This window comes from Panicum virgatum, chromosome 5K, assembly GCF_016808335.1.
Source record: "Panicum virgatum strain AP13 chromosome 5K, P.virgatum_v5, whole genome shotgun sequence".
Taxonomy (NCBI): Eukaryota; Viridiplantae; Streptophyta; class Magnoliopsida; order Poales; family Poaceae; genus Panicum; species Panicum virgatum.
The window spans coordinates 61219621-61240019 of record NC_053140.1 but is presented as its reverse complement, the minus strand read 5'-3'; the positions used below and the strand labels follow the sequence as shown (position 1 = coordinate 61240019).

Sequence of the window (20399 nt, the reverse complement as noted above, 5' to 3'; positions counted from 1 at the left end):
TGCTGTTGCAATCAGCCGCCGGCGTTTCCAGAAGCCGGCGGTCCGTTTGTGGGGTCACCTGGTAGCTCTACCACCCTCTTCTGCTTCAACTCTTTGGTCCTCATATATTGTTGCACGTGCCGCTCCAACCACCAGTCAACCTGTGTTTACCACTGGAGACGTTTCAAAGTTACTCTTGCCACTAGCTCTTCTATTTAGGCCAGGTCGCAACAAAAGTTGCTGGTTCAAGTTGAGCCTACCAACAACATTTCAAAAAAGAAGAAAAAAAAAACAGGGACAAGATTGGGCAAAGAACAGAAAACACTCCATATACTGCATTGTCAAACAATGGTGATTCTACAAATTCTATTAAGAATGGTGGTGATTACGCAACGCATAGGTGCATCTGAAGAACTTCTCATAAGATTCTTTCGAGCGCCACTCGATCTGGGCATGCTTCACGGGTAGGCCAGCTTGCCGCTCACATACGTGGCCAGGACGTGCGCCGGCAGATCGCCGGCGAAGTCGTCCCACGAAGTGGAAGGCAGGACCACAAAATCGGCGTATTTCCCTTGAGAGAGGCTGCCCACGGCGTGGTCCAGGAAGCAGGCGTAGGCAGCAGATATCGTATGCCTGTTCTCATTCGTCAGAGTTAGAGACATCCAATGGCGATTTGCAGCAAGATGTATACGTCAAAGAACGTTAAACTGCATAAGGAGTTAAGGACTTACGCTTTCAGCGATTCATCGAGCGACAAACGCTCTGCAGGGATCCAGGGGACCTCCCATCCAGGAGGCTTACGGGAGATTGCGGTTTGAATCGCTTGCATGGGGTTGATATCTGAAACCTGCAAAACAGGAACAATGTACCTGGTAAATGAATATATCTGGTAATTGAAAAAACATATTTCAGTTACTGAGATGTCTGCAGAATTACGTACAGGCCAGTCAGAACCAAAAGCTAGCTGCGCGCCACCAGTTAACAGTGACCGAAATGTATAGGAACTTCGCTCGGCGCGGTCAAACCCAATCTTCTTTGCGGCAGAGTCGGCATCATCTAATAGATGGTCTGGCTGTCAACAGTAAGGCATATATTTCAGAAGATGGAGATTGCAATTGCAATCAGCTTCGCAAAGCATGATACCAATATATGCACAGTTTAAGAGAATTCTAAGTAAAATAGCAATGGAATGGAATAGTTTACCTGCACTGATGCAATGATACCTTGCTTGCCAAAGCGGTTTGCTGCACCTGGAGCAAGATGTTGAGCATGCTCAATCTGATTTCATATGCAAAAAGATTCAGTTCAAGCTCTATCAAGCAGAGTGAGAGAAAAGAAAACATCACTGTGGTATGTTATCAGAACACACCCGAAATCTACGGTCCTTCACTCCATTCAAATCAACAACCTTGTCGACCATATCCAGCAGCATGTCGTTAGCCTTATCCCCAATTGCATGTATTGCAACCTGAAGAAAACAAAAACATTATAACTTTCTAGAATCATGGTAGCTAAACTGAAGGATAAGTCAAACAGAAAATGTGTCTACCTGAAGTCCAGATTTGTCAGATTCTAAAGTTCTATTTAGAAGACTATCCATATCTGTCACTTGAAGACCATAATTGCCAGGATCACCCTCATAAGGCTGCAAAGTTTACCAAAAGAACTTAAAAAGGAAAGTGGAAAACCTAAGTGGCTTGGTATGTAGAAGAGGGACAAACTATTTACCTCATGGAACAATGCACTTGAAGAACCCAGAGAACCATCAAGAAAAGCTTTAACACCACCTAGATAGATCCATTGACTAAGCGATCGACCATTTTCACCGATAAGATTCTAAAAGACAAGATATGTATGTTCAAAGGTATATTCACGTAAAGTAAGGATTATCACAGAAGAGCTTGGCATAATTCAAGATGTAAGCTTACAGAAACACGATCCCATGTGGGCATTGGGAAGAATAAGCATACTCTGATCAGCATTTTTTGCATAGTGTGAGCCCACTCATAGACATCTGTAGTCGTAGCAGTACTTAAGTCAGGACTCAGGAGTACAAAGAAGATCGTAGATGAAATAAGTACAAAAGTGGATCCTTCTAAATGTTGCCCAGGGTTACTAGCAAAAGTGTTACAGAATACCTGAAAAATCTTGCCATGTTTTCTCAGCTGAGACTCCAGGGAAGTAACTTCCAACATCAACAACAGTAGTCACCCCCCTCATTAGGGCATGCCTACTTGCTCTAAGAAGCGCCTCCCTTCTTTCATGGGGAGAAACTTTTTCAATAACATCAAACATAAGCACCATAGCAGTATCCACTAGAAGACCAGTAGGCTCTACAAATAACAATAGATGTCAGATAGTCTGGTTATTCCTACCCATTAAATTTATATAAAACTAGCAAGTGAAGTAACAATAACAAAATAGTTTCTGTGTGCTCGATAAGGAGCCATATTTACTTTACAAAGCAACACTGGGGTAGTAATAGTATAGGGCTGAAGGAAGGCCCATGCTAATTAGTCGTGTTACCTCCTTCTGCTGTTCTCATGATAGTTCCACCGATTGGATCATTTGTGCTCCTGTTAATCCCAGCAATCTTCATAGCTAATGAGTTGGCTATGCCCATATGACCATCCATGCGTGAGAGCCAGACCTGCAATTGAAATAAGTCAGCTGGTAGCCCTGTGGCTTCTCAGAAGAGGTTCGACTCACGAGTTTGAAAACACACTGGATTATCTGGTGATATATCGTCTAGCCAAGAAGCATCCGGAAAATCACCTCCCCAAAAATCATTGTTCCAACCTCCTCCTAAAATCCACTGTCCAGGATGCTTATCTGTTCAGAAATATACAAGTATTAGAAATGTTGGTATTTTATAGTCGGTACAAAACTCTGACAGTGCTAAAATGAAACATTGACAAATTAATTTCATGAAACAGAAGCAGTTAGACATGTTAAAAGAAGGAAATTATTTAATATGTTGGAACATCCTATTGACACTTAGAAATGTATTCAAACATAGAAAAAGAAATAGAAACACAAGCAGAGTGTATCTCTGACAAAGAATCTTCACTTATTTAGTTTACTGCTACAGTGACTGTGATCATTTCTTAATTGACTTCAATCATACCTGTCTTAATCCAACACACATCTGCACTACTGCAACATACTTATTGCATGATTTACTATCATTACACCGATTTTTACTCATGCAATAGAGGCTGTTCAGGCGGCTTAATGGAATTCAGACACGGCGTAGCAGGATTCAGAGACAGCTGGTGGGCTCTGAATTTGTGATAACAGGCTTGTAAGCAGCAAAAAGAATATGAGAAGCACCTCTGGTAGCTTCCTTGACTCTGCTTATGAAGTCATCTTTGCTTGTGACCCCTCGAAGTGGCACCCTCGCTAACTGAAGCATATTCAGATAGCAGTATCAGCAAGCTAGTACAGTACACGCTGAGAAACAATTTGCAGTGATAACACACTGTAATCTCGCTGGTAGGCCATGGCAATTGGGGATTGGCAAATGCCCAAGTGTAACTTGAGGCCATGGCAATTGGTAATTGGGTAGTGGTACGACCTGCAGGCCGCCATCGATGAAGTGCACATGGGAGTCGATGAACCCCGGCAGCACGACGTTCCCGCTGAGATTCAACTCGTGCGTGTGGCGACCCTTGAGCTCCTTGACGGATTCGTAGGCCCCGACGCGGAGCACGCGGCCGGCACGGATGGCCATGGCGCCGGCGAAGGGGCGGGCGGGATCGGCGGTGTAGATGGTGGCGTTGGCCAGGATCATGTCGGCGAAGCGGCCCCGCTGCGCCCCTGCAACGCGACGCGGGGAGAGAGACGATAGTTAATCTCGAGCTCCACTGATAATAAGCGCCAAAGGAAGCTGGCGTACATGAGAGGCGGGAAGACGGTGGGAGGAGGAAGGCGGCGGCGGCGGCGGCGGCTATGGCAACGGCCGCAGCGAGGACAGCGGCGCTCTGCGCGGGCAATACCATCTTCTTTCCCTCGAGTTCTTTCTGAAGACTAGCACGAGCACAACACAACAGTGCTATCAAACGAAATCGAACGAAAAAAAATGGGATGTCGGAATCCAACTCAAAAGAAAAGAAATGTTTTTCCAGATCTGAATACGACGTCCAGTGAATCGTGTAGTCCTTCGAGCAGAACGCTCCTAAAAAATCTAGTGATGTTTGGTATCAACTGCCCTTGCCTACTTGCAGAGAGGCACAAGGCAAACCTCTATGCAGATGGAAGCATTTTGTCGTGTTGTGGTAGTTGTCATGTTACCACTTTGTTAAAATAAAATTTGCGGCTCACTTTGCTAATATGTGGATGTGGGTGAGTGCCTCGTTCTGAGAATGCCGTCTTCGTTTCAGAGTTACGAACAGCAGGTGCTCCCGAAGTTCGGGCATCCCGTCAGCGGTCACTCGGTCAGAATCAAAGATTCAATGCAGTTGTACTATAATGTACCACATCAATTGTCCAGTAACAGATCCAAGATGTACAAGTCAGAAAGCTAGCTCCCTTGCTTATTTCCAAACGGCCAACAGCCCCAACATCCTGGCCAGTGGCCACCGCAGGAGCGAAAGCGTCTCTGCATTATTTCCTCGTTACTTCACTTGGTTCCATTCAACCGCTCTCACGAACCTCCCCGGGCTCCACCACACATCACACGGTCACTTCACTTGGGGAGCTGAGACTTGTAGATGTCATGGCACGACGACGACGGCAGCAGAGGGCAGAGCCTCATGGAGAAGGCGTAGCGGGTCGGCGGCAGCAGGTACTGCTCGTGCACGCACGGCGACCAGCTGTCGTCCCCGCCCAGCCCCATGTGCTTGTGGTCAAGATGCACCTGCACAACACAAGCCATTTCAGTTTCACCATCACTCTCCGATCGGTTCGCAGCACGATCAGTGCCAGGAGCTCAAGAGCAAACAAACCTCGATGTCATCCCCCTTCACCAGCTTGTGGACATGGGTGGCTTGGTCGAGCTCTGCGGTGCCGTAGTAGCTCGCGCTCATCTGCATCGGCGGCGACTCGCCGTGAACCGACGCGTAGAGGCCCAAGCCATCGGCGTTCCGGAGCGCCATCCACCGGACGTCCGCCCGGCCGCCGCACTCGACGGGGGCGATGTACGGCACGTGCAGGTCATCCACGCTGCTCTCGTACACGCCGACATGCGCAGCGGCTTTGCGGTCGGGGTAGCACTCGAACGGCCCCCTCCCATACCACGTCACATGGCTTAGGGATTTCTCGGTGTTGAACACGACGCCCACCCGGGGAAGGGGAGGGAGATCGGCTTTGGGGTTTACCTCGTACTCAAGAACCACATCGCCTGACTCGTATATCCGGCAGAGCATGTTCACCTGGAAAAGAGTGGACTCGGGAGCTTGTGAAAGAGCAGCATCGTCGGGCTTGGGTAGGTTCCCAGGAAGACCATAGTAGACGGTGGAGAGCTCCACAGTGTTGTCCAGCAATTCCTTCACAGAGAAATGGCTGCTGTAGAACGAGACGTTATCCAGGGAGGCTTCTCTCCATCGCGAAACATAGGGCTTGGTGTAGAAACCTCCTTTGTCGTTGTCAGTTGGTGCGCGCCAAAAGCATGGGAATATCCCCTTGCTCATAAGCTCAACACCGTTGACCTGTTATTAACAGTAGCAGCATGAGTTTCAGACTTTGACCCCTTTTCCTTTTCGAGAATCTTCCAAGTTTTCTTAAACGGCATAAAAGTGGAGACAGACAGGAAAGCGAAGATCAAAATCCAAGGTTGGTTGGATGTGGCAAGGAATGCAGTGAAAATAGTTCAATGATATTAGAAAAAGTTCAGAACTGTGCATAGAGAAAAAAAACTGGTGTGGAGGATATCCCATTGCAGATTTATGTTTTTATTAAAAAAAAGGAAAGAATGCAGCAGGACATGGCAGCCGTTTATATGACAAACACAAATCATGAAAGCATAAATCATCTTGCCAAGAGTTAAATCACAATTCACAAAATCTCAGACTAGCTAGTTTTCTGTATCCCTATAAAATCTTGAACTTAACCATAAGTTGTGATTTGTTTTATGTAAAGCTAGTTGTCATTCAAGCCCTTAAAATTTTCTAAACCAACACAGTGGTGAACACACTTGCGCATCAGACACTACGGAGATGAACCAAAAATTTATTTACATATCTACAGTGCATGCTATGACACAGATTTAGCTGTCCACTTGACTTACAGTTTACACCTGCTCTTTGTTTAGAAGAACCCAATAAGACCTCGTTTCAAGGCTTTCAGCCCTTGCCTAGATGAGATTTTGGCATATACTCCCTCAATTTTTAAGTATATAATGTTTAGTTTTAAACTAATTACCTTGTCATAAACTTCATACACTAGTGGAGGGAGAATTATTGTTAATTGCCTACTATACAAGTGGACAACACATTTTGTAGTCTCGATGAACATTCTACGTACCTTCCAACTGTCTATTGTTCCCAGTCGACTGTTCACTTTGATTTCCCATGCATTATTCTTGCTGATGATTACACTATCACCAGTGCGTTCACAGGCCAGAGGGCTACTGGAGAATGCTATTGCCTGTAGATGGTATTAAGCTGTAAGATAATGCAGAAAAAAAATAGTAGTCGAGTAGTAAATCAGGCTGAGAAAACATACATGGGGAACAAAGCCATTTTTCTGAGGTAAACAAAGTTGTGCTGAAGCCAAGAGATGACCGTCTTTAGCCCATTGTGTTTGGTATCTCTGTTTCACATTTACAGACAAAAATACTTCTTTGGCTGCATAAGTAGTCCAAAGAGAAAACCAAGGTGACGATTCCATGTTGATAAGGTGACTAGTCTGCGGTGCTAAAGTCGGAACATTCAATGAACCAGAGCCCAAGATGCAACCATCTCCTTGAAGAACCCAACTGAAGTCCAAAGCATCTGTTGTCTCGAAAAAGTGTCCATTTTCAATCTGTGTGATAATGATGGAACTATTAGATGCACAAAGCAGAAAAGAACATGATTTGATGGCTACAAAATATCAAACAGAGGTTACCTTAAGCATGTTATCTGCTGCTGATATTTTAATAGGCTGGTAAAGGTATTTAACTTCTGCAACCAGAAATTTGGTCAACTAAGTTTGGCATCTGGTGGCTTTGGAGACAAATATATTAGTTTAGCAAATTGATAGATAAGAATTAAGAAAGCAAAACATTTTTCCCTAGTATTTCCAGTTACCATGAACAGCTGGGTGAATAGTCCGATCAGGCCAGACAATGCCATTGAGGCAAAAGTTCGAGTCATTTGGAGTATCTCCAAAGTCGCCACCATATGCCCAAAATTTGGATCCGTCTGAATCCTCCTTAAGTAAACCCTGAAAAGAAAAGGGTAGCACTGAGAAACAAACAATGGCATAAGAAGAGAAAGAAAATTCATCAACGATCCATTTTATGACAATTTTTTATACAATGATGAAAGTTAAAGAGAGTTAGTTTATAATGATAAATTCTCAATTTTTATCCACTAATCAAAGAAATAGGCCATAAGCTAACCCATCCAGTGAGAAACATAAGGACGCTTGACTGCTTGAGAGGCTTAGACACTAGAATCACACAAAGGTCAAGCAGGAAAATAGCCACAACCTGGTCGACCCAGTCCCATATAAAACCTCCTTGGAGCCCAAAAGTGTTGTCTATGGCCATCCAATATGCATCAATATTTCCATTACTGTTTCCCATAGCATGCGAGTATCTTGAAAGAGAGGAAAAACTTTCTTTAATCATGCAGCTAATATGAAAAAAAAAAGACAAAGGGAAACAAGTCAATATGTGAGGCCAAAGTTAGCATACTCGCAGAGAATTAGGGGCCTCGTTTCAGATGGGTCTTTTGCTATCTTAATAATATCCCAGACACGCATATACATGGGGCATACAATATCTGTGGATGATGTTCTTGAACCACCTCCTTCATAATGGAGGAGTCTTGTCGGGTCCCTTTCACGAATCCACCCTAGAAGAATGATATCGTCAGATGAGAAGACAGGGGAAAAAATGACTTGTCGCAAGGAAGAATGTTATACCCGACATGGAAGCATGATTAGGTCCATAAGAAGATTCATTTCCCAGGGACCAAACAATAATGCATGCATGATTCTTATCTCTCTCCACCATGCCAACAACACGATCAAGCATTGCATTTGCCCATATAGGTTCTAGTGTAGGATGTTTGAAATTGCTATTTTCATCAAAGCCATGTGTCTCGATGTTGGCTTCATCTATTACGTAAAGACCAAAGATGTCGCATAACTCATACCACCTCGAATGCTGGGGGTAATGGCTATTCCTAACAGCATTAATATTGTTTTGCCTCATCAAAATCAGATCCTGTCAAAGATAGATAGATTGTAAAGACCTGAAGCTTGGCAGATGATTAAATTAAACCAGAGAGATGATGTGATAAAATGCTCTCCAATATGACTGAGGATATCAACCTTGATCATGCATGCTTCTATATTTGTCTTCCCAAGGCGTGGATGGTGCTCATGTCTGTTGACACCTCTTAGTACAACAGGACATCCATTGACAAGCATTTGCTTGTGTGCCAGGACCACATTACGAATGCCCACTTGGCATGATTCACACTCAATAAGCTTCCCCTTGGCATCTTTAAGGAGAACAACAAGTGTGTATAAGTTGGGCTGGTAGAAGAGGAACAATAGTTAAAAGACATGGCTTTATGCAGTTGAATTGTAAGAGTGTACTTTGGCAGTAGAATTTCCTTGGATTAAATTTCTTACATGTTCACTAGACCAGAGTTTTGGATTTTCTATTTTTCCACCAAGAACGTAACCATGAAAACCAAGACAATGCCTTCGAGTTGCTTTTGGCTTTGGTTTCAAATTGACCACATTAGCAGATGAAAGATCAGCATCTAAACTGTCGGATAGTCCACAATTATCATAGAGTGCTGCTTCAATAGACAAAGTTGAGACATGCTCCCGGTCTTGCTTGTGCGAATCAATTTCCACCTCAACCTGACATACAAAACAACTTTAGAAGTGAACTAAATTGCATAGTACTATCAGACTAAATATTTCCTTAACAAATGCAAAAGCAGCAACTACAACAACTGGATTTTGGCACATGAGAAAACAACAATAGGAAATGAAAAATGATTTGCCCTAGAAAATGTGTTGCTTGTTGTTTGATGTTGAAAGGGTGGGGCATACGAATCTAAAGAAAGCTAAGCAAGCACCAAACTTCATAAGCATATCTACCATATTCCTTATTTTTGTATACCACTTCTTGCCCCTCAGCCGGCCACGTCGCTCTTCCATGTCGCCCATCCGATTTACCATCCGATGGCTCAGATCGTTTCGAATGGATCCGATCAGAAACAGCTTCTCGCTCCAACTCCATCGGCAGCGGCTTCCTGCGCTCCTCCATTGGCTTCTCCTGCTTTCTTCTCCTGATCCGCGCCGCAAAATATCTTCCCAGCTTCTTCCTCTCCTCCGTGCACGACTCCGCCCGATCCCGCCGCCTCCCTTTCTTTCCCCTGCCTCCGTCGGCGGCTCCACCCCCCTGCGCCAGTCACGCGCGCCGTGGCCTCCCCAACACGGGTGACGCCGGTCGCCGGCTGCCCCGGCCATGCAGCCGCGCTAGGACGGTGGCACGAGGCCACCCGACGGCGCCACCGCCCCAGCACGGACCTGCGTGGTCGCCTCTTCTTTTGCCCCTGCTGCGGCTCCGCTCGGCACCCCGGTCTGCCCACGGCGCGTCACCTCTTCCTCTCCGTTGCCCTGGCTCAGCTCAGCTCAGCGACCGGATCTGGTGAGCCCTCACCCTCTTCTTCTCCTCCTCTATTCCATGGCCGCTGCTACTGTGCTGCAGTACTACTTTTTGCTTACAAACCTTTTTAATTAGACCATGTATCTAAAGTGTTCTTCCATTTTCTAGGTTGTTGTATTCAGAGATGCTGCAGTCCTTATGCTTAATTATGTTCATGAAATTAGACCGTATGGTTTTAAGTTGGAGTACAGCTACTTCGAAATTAGCATGCATATTTGACTGAATGGTAAGCTGGAGTACAACTATTTCAAAATTAAGATGCGTATTTGACTCAATGGAGAGGTACATCCATAAGATATGTAATAGCATGGGCCACAATAGTTGCAATTTCCTAAATCAGTTAAAATTCCAGTATTTTAGTACATGTATCTAAAGTGTTCTTTCATTTTTTTAGGTTATATTCAGAGATGCTGTAGTTCTTATACTGAATTATGTTCATGACATTCGAGCACAAGGTTTTAAGTTGGACTACAGCTATTGCGAAAATAAGATGCATATTTGACTGAATGGTAAGTTGGAGTACAGCTATTTGCCTATTTGGAAATTAAGATGCATATTTGACTGAATGGAGAGGTACATCCTGAAGATATGTAATAGCATGGACCACATCAGTTGCAATTTGCAAGCTCAGTTTAAATTCAAACATTTTACCATTTATAGTTGCATATAGCTATCCTCATGTAATATACAGTTCGTATTGTATACTTTGTAGAATACCTATTCCTTTCTTCGTACATCCATCTGAAGTGTGCTTCCATTTTTTTAGGCTCATATATTCACAGATGTTGCAATTCATATAGTGAATTTTGATGATTAAATTCGAGCACAGGGTGTTAGTTTGGACCACATGAATATTGGCCATGGTTTGGGAATAAGTTATATGTTTCATACACCAGATAACATTCCTATCCTAGGACAGCTGATGCTTTCGCACTTTATTGAAACAAACTTGATACAGTACTTTATTGAGTAACTCTAACAATGCTTTGCAGGTTGTTGCCCAGTTTCACAGGTTGTGGCTTAGTTTCGCTGGAATGTCCCACCTGCTTGCGAACTCCACTGGATGGGTCTTCGCTCCTGCCCTCCAGACTTTGATTGATTGCATAGGTATAGTAATTGAGAAAATACTTCTGAACTAATATGTATCTAGGTATGGCCTTCTAAACCTCGGTCAATGGTCTACATTAAACAGTCTATATTGTCTATCCTGCCATTTGTCTCCAAATGATTATTTTGGCTTATATGCTTGGTTTAGCTGAAATGCATGACTGAATTGATTACCTACACCTTTCTATAATACATGCATTTTGGCATACTTTTCGCTATACCTCACAATCTAAGTACTTCTCTATTTTACTGCCCTTCTTGGCTCCCATTTTCAGGTCAGGATTTAACTGAACAAAACTAGATCTCGGCTGCAAATTTTTTAGAGTATTTCAATTTAGGATTGGTAATTTTAGTTATATTTGTAAATTAGCTTTCGACACATATCCAGTTTCTTAAATCTTAAAACATTTCATATCAGCTAGCTTATTTCATTGCGTGAATAGGGAAATAAACAGCTGCTCTAATGGTCTACATTTCTATGTGCCTGTCCTGATCAGAGGCCTGCGCAAAGTTCCTCATGAACTGTTCATTGCAATTTCTATGAGAGGTACCTCAGAGACTCAGATCTCCATATTTCTAGCAACCTTTTGGTTCTTAGGTTCAATTGTTTCAGAAATTCTATATGCCATATTTCGGACTTCCTGCCCCGTGCGAAGCACGGGGGTACCTGCTAGTAATGTTTGACCAGAAGGAAACATAAGATTCTAAATACTTGTCAATTTACAAGTCCTTTGATGATTTAATAATTGATTTGACAATGTTGCAGTGAATGATCATATATATTGTCGGTACCCCAGGACTGGGGTACCCCCTCTTGCTGTGACTAGGCAAGAGCCTTAGTAGTCATCCTTGACTACAACCAAACAGCCGGACCCCTGCAGTCCGAAGTCCTGTCCTCCCGACAAAGGTCCGGACCTGTTCCGCGGCCGGGGAAGGTCTGGGAACGCCACGTGTCCCAGGAAAAACAGGCGCTCAAGCGCAAGCAGCCAGGGCTCCGGACCTCCCAAGGAATCCAGACCCCCGCGGGGTCCCGGACCCCTCATAGGGTCCTGGATAGCAACCGGACCCCTCTCGAAGGGAAAGTTTGGACGCCCCGCCTCAGGGCGGTCCGGGGCCGACACGTGTATGAAGTCCTTGGTCTCCATATTGAGGTCCACCTACCTTCGCATTCATTGCAGTAGGTGGACATCCACTTTGATATAGTGGAAGCCGAGGCGTTTGACTGACCAGGGGGCACTATTGATCGCGTATTACCAAGGCAGTGGAGCCGATGGCGCCGCCCATGCCGCGTCTGCCAGTCTGCCGTAACAGTCGGATACGACGGCTCGGCTTCACCCATTATGACGCTACATAATAGCCTCAGCAGGCCACGCCGCAAGCTACGCTACTCCAACGGGCACCTAGCTGACGGAACAAGAGAAGACCCCTGTGACAGGAGAGCAGCAGTACGCATATCGAAGGAAAGATTCGCTACCACTGTAGCCGCATTCACGTTGGGCCCACCTGTCGGGGCATCGACGTCCTATGTATCCGCTCCCCCTTGATCTATAAAAGGAGGGAGCGCCGCTAGAAAACCTCAGGCTGGGCAAGAGCCAAGGCCAGCAGAGGATAGGTTCATTCACACAACCAAGACAATACATCTCCCAGTGGACGTAGGGTATTACGCTCCGGCGGCCCGAACCACTCTAAATCGAGTGTTCTTGAGTCCTTGTCTCAGCGAAGATCCAGCCCCATCGCCTAGTACTTCCCCGAGTACTCCCTCACAGGGAATAGGCGGGTGCGCTCCGCCACCCGGCTGTGGGTACCCCTAAAAATCCCCACAACATTTTGGCGCCGACCGTGGGGAGGACAGGCGTTGGCTGGATCTTCAGGCCTCTAGGCTGTGTTCTCCCTCTGCAACGGCGAACTTGAAGATGAAGGAAGGCACACTCACTCCGCATGCTATGGCACCGGCACTCCGACGCCCTCGGTGCGGCGGCGCACGGCAGCGGCGCCTGCTGTGTGTCGCCACCGCGACACCTCAGAGCCGGCGTAGCAGCGCACAGCGGAGGCGCCGCTGCGCGCCGCTGCTCCTACGTCGACTCAAGGTTTTCTCTCAAGCAACGGCCACGCCTCCTCAGCGGTGGCATGGTGTCGGCTCAAGGCTTTCTCTCAACATGGAGCCTGGAGCCGACGGCCATCCCGGAGGAAGTTGACCGTGTCGTCCCGCCGTCTCCAGCGCCGGAGATCCACCTCAGCGTTGCTCGGTGCTGCTGCAGACAGGACCCCGCCTCCTCGTGCGGGGGCCCCTGGCGCTAGCACCAAGGACAAGCCGGCGAACGACCGCACTTCTCCACGCGTCGCACCGGTCCATCTGCTGCGCAAGGGCTCTGGTTTCCATCGGCAACGGCGACGGCAGGGGGAGGGGGCCTCTTCCATTCAAAGCCAAAGAATTTGTCTCATGCCATGTAAGCATGTGACAGCTCTTAGGCAAGGAGGGGTCCCCCGAGCTCCCGAGGTGATGCTGGATGATGCGGTTCAGGCACGTTCAGGGCGCCTTCACCTCCGAAGAAGAACACGCTGTATAGCATGCAGCCGTAGGTTACTCCTAAGAAAGGAATGAGAGATTTTCTCCTTTGTAATAGCGTGGTGTCTACGTGTGTGTCCAGAGCGGTCAAGGTCCGACCTTGTAAACCCGACCTCTGGCCCTATCACACAAACAGGCAAAAGCGGTCCGGAGCGGTGGAGGTCCGTCCTCGTAATCCCGACCTCCGATGTATACCGTGACAACCACAATAATAAAGGAGATTTTCCTCCTCAGTTTTGCCTAGGCTCCACCCTGATTACATTTATTCGCCTTGGTTTAACTATTCTTTTCTCTTGACCGGAGTTTCCCTTATTGCTAACAAACCAAGTTAAGTTGCTGGCTTGTGGTCAGGTAAAGACACCCCTTCTAGCTGGAAGGCGGTCCGGACGCCTAAGGACCTGCTCTGGAGAAGTGGTATTTGTATCCTGGGGTAGAGAAGCTCCGCGTGGCTTAGCCTGGTAATGTACCCTAAGTTTACGTACTTCACTACCCTGTTACAAGTACTCTAGTATCCAGGACTGCTGACTTTAGAGGTCCCGGGCTCTCTTCTAGTATAAGGCTTGGTTTCTTTGCACCTTACTATGAGGTCCGGTAACATGCTTCATCGGATTGTCAGCCACGGTCGCTCCAAGTCCACTCCGGTGGCCCGCTCCGGCGGAGACCGCTCGCCACGGTCGTTCCAAGTCCACTCCGGTGGCCCGCTCCGGCGGAGACCGCTCGCCACGGTCGCTCCAAGTCCACTCCGGTGGCCCGCTCCGGCGGAGACCGCTCGCCACGGTCGTTCCAAGTCCACTCCGGTGGCCCGCTCCGGCGGAGACCGCTCGCCACGGTCGCTCCAAGTCCACTCCGGTGGCCCGCTCCGGCGGAGACCGCTCGCCACGGTCGTTCCAAGTCCACTCCGGTGGCCCGCTCCGGCGGAGACCGCTCGCCACGGTCGCTCCAAGTCCACTCCGGTGGCCCGCTCCGGCGGAGACCGCTCGCCACGGTCGCTCCAAGTCCACTCCGGTGGCCCGCTCCGGCGGAGACCGCTCGCCACGGTCGCTCCAAGTCCACTCCGGTGGCCCGCTCCGGCGGAGACCGCTCGCCACGGTCGCTCCAAGTCCACTCCGGTGGCCCGCTCCGGCGGAGACCGCTCGCCACGGTCGTTCCAAGTCCACTCCGGTGGCCCGCTCCGGCGGAGACCGCTCGCCCCGGTCGCTCCAAGTCCACTCCGGTGGCCCGCTCCGGCGGAGACGGTCGACAAAAGCCGGGTCCGGGAAGTAGTGCTACCCCCTGAGCGATCCGAAGTCCGTGTAGCCGCTTAGCTTGGTTCTGTACCCTAAGCCTACACCTTCGTCGCCCCGTGGAGAGCACTCTAGTACCTAAACCAGGCAACAATCATACCGGCCACAGGGGTCCGGGATGCCCACTCTCTCCAAGAGCACACCAACGCAATCAAGTTGCGTCGGAACACATCACGGTGGTGGCCCCACCCGCGGGTTCATACCTCTCCCGAGGTGGGCCCGGGGGCCACTGTCGGTACCCCAGGACTGGGGTACCCCCTCTTGCTGTGACTAGGCAAGAGCCTTAGTAGTCATCCTTGACTACAACCAAACAGCCGGACCCCTGCAGTCCGAAGTCCTGTCCTCCCGACAAAGGTCCGGACCTGTTCCGCGGCCGGGGAAGGTCTGGGAACGCCACGTGTCCCAGGAAAAACAGGCGCTCAAGCGCAAGCAGCCAGGGCTCCGGACCTCCCAAGGAATCCAGACCCCCGCGGGGTCCCGGACCCCTCATAGGGTCCTGGATAGCAACCGGACCCCTCTCGAAGGGAAAGTTTGGACGCCCCGCCTCAGGGCGGTCCGGGGCCGACACGTGTATGAAGTCCTTGGTCTCCATATTGAGGTCCACCTACCTTCGCATTCATTGCAGTAGGTGGACATCCACTTTGATATAGTGGAAGCCGAGGCGTTTGACTGACCAGGGGGCACTATTGATCGCGTATTACCAAGGCAGTGGAGCCGATGGCGCCGCCCATGCCGCGTCTGCCAGTCTGCCGTAACAGTCGGATACGACGGCTCGGCTTCACCCATTATGACGCTACATAATAGCCTCAGCAGGCCACGCCGCAAGCTACGCTACTCCAACGGGCACCTAGCTGACGGAACAAGAGAAGACCCCTGTGACAGGAGAGCAGCAGTACGCATATCGAAGGAAAGATTCGCTACCACTGTAGCCGCATTCACGTTGGGCCCACCTGTCGGGGCATCGACGTCCTATGTATCCGCTCCCCCTTGATCTATAAAAGGAGGGAGCGCCGCTAGAAAACCTCAGGCTGGGCAAGAGCCAAGGCCAGCAGAGGATAGGTTCATTCACACAACCAAGACAATACATCTCCCAGTGGACGTAGGGTATTACGCTCCGGCGGCCCGAACCACTCTAAATCGAGTGTTCTTGAGTCCTTGTCTCAGCGAAGATCCAGCCCCATCGCCTAGTACTTCCCCGAGTACTCCCTCACAGGGAATAGGCGGGTGCGCTCCGCCACCCGGCTGTGGGTACCCCTAAAAATCCCCACAACATATATAATTTAAAACTGCAATAAATCTTTGAGGTTACATCAAGAATGGTGCATCAAGAATCAAATCAATGAATTCCTGCGCAATTTGCATAACCTGATAACCCTGCCAAGATGGGGACCAGAATTACCTCAATATCAGCTAAACTGAAATTCTCATCCATGGTTGCTTTGAAGAAGTAATCTGTAATAAAAATCTGCACAGAAAATTTTAGCACTTATTAAACAAATTTCGGTAGAACATGAATAATATCTTTAAGCGAAATAGATAAAACAAATAGAAAATGTCAATGCAAAGTACATCAAGAGTTTGATAGCTAACTCGCAGTTATTGGCTCCGAGAAAAGTTCAAGCTTAGTGTGACCTACTACCAGTATGATGCCAGTGGAATAATGAGCAACAAACTCAGATGATGTCTACCTTAGTTTTACAGACATAGGTGATATTGTGTGCGTTGCTAGCAAGAAATGGCTTACAGGAGTAATGGATGAGTTAATGTGCCATACTTTGACAAACTCATGACATGGGCACCTATTCAAGTTTAAACCAGGGTTTACAAAACCGGTGGGAACCGGTCCGGTTTGACCGGTTACCGGTCAAACCGGTCTGGCCCAGTTCCGGTTTGGGCCGGTTTCAAAAAAAATGAAAAAATCCCAAAAAATTCATAAAAATACTTCAAGGTGCAACGAATCTAATGGTGTCAAATTTTCTCAAAAATTCGTTCGTTTAACATACTTTTCGGGCATTTAAAGATAAACCAAAAAAGAAAAGGAAAAAAATGAGACGGCCCATTAAGGCCCACTTGGTAAACCGGTCAAACCGGCCGGTAAACCGGTCAAACCGGCCGGTATACCGTTCCAAACCGGTTACACATGCGATTTTGAATTTGGATTTGAATTCAAACCGGTCAAACCAGCCGGTATACCGGTCCAAACCGATTACACATGCGATTTTGAATTTGGATTTGAATTCAACCGGTTTCCACCGGTTTCCGGTCAAACCGGTCCGGTAAACCGCTACCGGAGGGCGGCGGTTTGACCGGACCGGTCGGGATTATTAACCCTGCTTTAAACAGGGTCATATTGAAACAAATTGAAGCTTAATATCCCATATATTTTTTAAAAAGTTGTAAAAATAACAGCAACAAATTAATTTAATATCATTTAAGTAAGATTCAAGGAGTAACCTGTGGCTTTGATAGTAGTAGAACGTCCCTGTGAATACCAGATAACCACCAGTGGTCCTGATCTTCAAGATAAGAGCCATCACTCCACCTCATAACTTGAACAGCAAGAACATTTTCCTTGTCTGAATCACAAGGATGGCAGCAATCTGTAACTTCAAACTCAGCAGGAAGTCTGCTGTCCTGGCTGCAATGACACATCAAGCCAACACTTAAACAAAATAATCATTACAGATATATAATATCTATAATAACAAAAATAGGTCAGCTCAGTTAAGAGAATTATAATAACACATTCTGCACAACTAAAAAAACTTCAATGATCTTCTGCTCTCAAAAGCATCCGTAGCCAAATATTTCTATCATCTAGACTAGCACTCCATAGTCAAAAATGCAAACAGCTGGTAGCCAGCAGCCTAATACACCTAAATCATAGGCAAAATACACTCATCATAACAAATTTTGGCACTGCTTAACCCAAAATTTCGATGGAACATGAATAATTTCTTTTAGAAGGGAAATAGATTAACAAAATAGAAAAATGGCAGTGCAACATACATGTCAAGAATTTGATGTCCAACTTGTGGTACCATTGTTAATGCTATGTTCGCAAAGAAAACAGAATTTAATTCATCTAGCATTAAGAGAACAAAACAGAAAAACATAATTATAAGGTTGGGAAGTGTCTCCACTTGTACAAATAGAATATGAAAGATGTTATTTTGAACTAGATTGCTGACAAGACCTATATGTATAACATGAAACATAAATTTGTTGGATCCCACAAAATAAACAGTTTGCGCTGCCAGATTATCTTGTATTTACTATTTAGAAATGATTAAGGGCAAAATGCAAAATATGAGTCAGATTCAAACAGTAATAAAAATAACAGGCTTCACAGGATCCATTAGCAGTAAATAAGTGAACAAGGAGTTCATTTTGCCTATGTTTTTTAGCTTCATAAATCATTTATACTGTAGATTACAGATTAAGATGGAGTACAAGGAAAACAATTCGATGAATTTCATTTTTTCCATACCTGTACCCAATTGGCACCCCATTTACCCAAGCAAAAAACGCGGAATCAACAGCTTCAAAGTGCAGCAAGATCCTCCGACCTATCAGAATTCATAATCAACTCAGAATTGTAAATATGAGAGACAATAGTGTTATGCATCTCGAAGAAAGGAAAATAAAAATAACATAGCAAACAAAATAAAAAGAGAAATATGTGTCAGTGTAACCAACACAAAACAGCACGTCCAAGGAGATAGCAAGCTAAGCAATAACCATGCCAAGCCATAAACTCCTCAAGAACCGCAGAAACATGTAAATCCTAGACACGGAACTTGACAACAAGCCTGCCACTGTCAGAATTCTTTTCAAGTTAATGGACCAGATATCCCCTCAAAGTAAACAAATATTTATCTTAGCAAGGTCATTGGAACCATAACTGGCAAAAAATGAAACTAACTTCCTTGAGGATATATTGACCTTATCTAAAAATTCATAGTGTTAAGCCTATTTATGTTAGTTGAAATGCAATATAGAATTTGGAAAAGTGAGGATACAAAAATAGGGACTATCACCAACCTATCACGTGTGCAGTACAGAATAAGAATATTACAAAATATTATGTGAAAAAAACATACCTTTCCACTCTTTTGGGATGTGAAAAACTGTCCTGTAACAGCCAGTGGGATTATCAGTGGGCACAAATGGTGGATTTATTGGGAAAGGATACGTGATATTGGTGTAGATTGGGCGGTCAAACCCATGCATTTGCCAATTTGAGGGTACTGCAAGCAAGTTAGCTTTCACTTCAGAGTAAATTTCAAATGTGTACAAGAACATGATAATCAACAAGCACTTTCTCTACTAAAAAGCATGCTGAAAAGGCAAGCCAAGTTGTAGCACCATGCCTGGCAAAGCTTCCCAATTCGAATCATCAAAATGAGTATCATAGAATTTCTCTGGAACACTTTCTGCTGAAGGGGCCAGAAGAAATTTCCAGTGTCCACTTAGAGATTTAGTATAGGGTAAGCCCTTGGACCAAAGAGCAGCACTTTCTAGAGCACTGCGAACCGCATCATCATTCCAGACAGCAGTGTCAGCATTGAGATAGTTCACATTCCTTCGCTCATGCCAATACTTGAGGGCTCCTATCAATAGGAAAGAAAAGAAAGCAAAGCAATCAAACGGTTGGGAATAATGAGAGCAATTACCGTTGCAAGATTAACTCCGCTACAGAAGGATTGATTGACTTGGATTCTACCTTCCAGCGTATCCTGTGAGCGCAATGGCACATGCGCTTCCCGCTTTCTCCACTTGAAGAATGATGGGTCCTCCCAAGCTTTATATGAAAGGTTTGAGGGAGGAAAGATGGCATTGGCAGAAGCTAATGCCATAATGGACGCACAAGGGTACCAACTCCCTCAAATGAACTGCTACAGACACATGTCCTGAAAAAAACATGAAACGACCAACTCATAAGAATTGCAGAACTGTATAGGTATGGCACTTGAGAAGGCTGCAATTTAGAGCCCCCACAGAGCCGCAGCCCCGTGCGGGTGTGCCCTTCAATCTCGTCGTTGACGCAGCCCTCTCTCCCCAAGGAATAGGATTCCAACTTGAAAACCAATCTCCCGTCCTTGTCCCCCCGATCGAGGCGAAGAGGATGATTGTACAAACAGATGGATCCTTAATCCAACAGCAAACCGAAAAGTAGAAGCCAGCGCTGGGAGGTTCGATACCTGCTGCGATGGAAGAAGACAAGCGGCGAGTGCTACAGTAAGTAACCGGGGTCCGCGGCTGAGGAAACGGGGTGTGGGCGCGGGCGGAAGACGGCGGCCGAGAGCAGCGAGCAGGCGGACAGGGGCGGGCACAGCCGCACAGGGGGGGGCGGGGTGCGGGCTGGGGTCGAGGAGAGGAAGCGAGAGGGAAACCGCGACCAAGGGATACGTACCGGAGCGACAGAAGAGAAGACGGCGGCGCAGCAGCAAGGAAGCGATCGGCGAGTGAATCCTCTCCGTCTCCGGCTCCGACGATGTGGATCAGGACTACAACTGATGATGAGTGAGACAAGTGTCTGTTCCTCTGTGAGAGCTACAGCTACATGGTCGGACGGAGATGGGCCTGGACCATCGCGGCCCAAGGAGCATGGGCCTTCTGTTGT

At 46.8% G+C, this 20399-nt stretch overlaps 2 protein-coding genes and 1 long non-coding RNA gene across 10 annotated transcripts; 1 reads left to right on the top strand and 2 right to left on the bottom strand.

The window, feature by feature from the left end:
* Positions 1–169: 169 nt before the first annotated feature.
* On the bottom strand, positions 170–4023 carry LOC120709270 (protein LONG AFTER FAR-RED 3-like). Of its 2 annotated transcripts, XM_039994828.1 has the most exons (14): positions 3878–4023; positions 3557–3798; positions 3313–3385; positions 2705–2811; positions 2506–2629; positions 2118–2312; positions 1908–1993; positions 1708–1815; positions 1529–1624; positions 1349–1447; positions 1183–1257; positions 920–1051; positions 711–826; positions 170–612 (listed from the first exon to the last, which is right to left on the bottom strand). In XM_039994828.1, exons 1-14 carry the CDS (start codon positions 3978–3980, stop codon positions 438–440), a joined length of 1731 nt encoding a protein of 576 aa, XP_039850762.1. In that variant the 5' UTR covers positions 3981–4023; the 3' UTR covers positions 170–437. The 2 variants fall into 2 exon arrangements, with proteins under 2 accessions (XP_039850762.1, XP_039850761.1); XM_039994827.1 differs by having other exon boundaries at positions 711–1051.
* Positions 4024–4410: 387 nt separating this feature from the next.
* Positions 4411–20351, bottom strand: LOC120709269 (beta-galactosidase-like). 4 transcript variants are annotated; one of them, XM_039994825.1, is made up of 19 exons: positions 20190–20336; positions 19775–19977; positions 19500–19686; positions 19147–19386; positions 18877–19023; positions 18264–18342; positions 17228–17411; positions 16173–16238; positions 8767–9003; positions 8461–8667; positions 8050–8353; positions 7820–7979; positions 7613–7721; positions 7209–7344; positions 7027–7082; positions 6643–6942; positions 6442–6564; positions 4926–5627; positions 4411–4837 (listed from the first exon to the last, which is right to left on the bottom strand). In XM_039994825.1, the coding sequence occupies exons 3-19, from the start codon at positions 19630–19632 to the stop codon at positions 4667–4669; spliced, it is 3354 nt and encodes a 1117-aa protein (XP_039850759.1). In that variant the 5' UTR covers positions 19633–19686; positions 19775–19977; positions 20190–20336; the 3' UTR covers positions 4411–4666. The 4 variants fall into 4 exon arrangements, with proteins under 4 accessions (XP_039850759.1, XP_039850758.1, XP_039850757.1 ...); XM_039994824.1 differs by lacking the exon at positions 19775–19977 and having other exon boundaries at positions 20190–20351; XM_039994823.1 differs by having other exon boundaries at positions 19500–19977.
* Positions 9574–11397, top strand: LOC120709273. 4 transcript variants are annotated; one of them, XR_005689626.1, is made up of 5 exons: positions 9777–9799; positions 9926–9928; positions 10212–10326; positions 10822–10924; positions 11200–11397. It is a non-coding gene; the product is annotated as an uncharacterized LOC120709273 (long non-coding RNA). The 4 variants fall into 4 exon arrangements; XR_005689623.1 differs by lacking the exon at positions 11200–11397 and having other exon boundaries at positions 10822–11058; XR_005689625.1 differs by lacking the exon at positions 11200–11397 and having other exon boundaries at positions 9926–10043; positions 10822–11058.
* Positions 20352–20399: the final 48 nt, after the last annotated feature.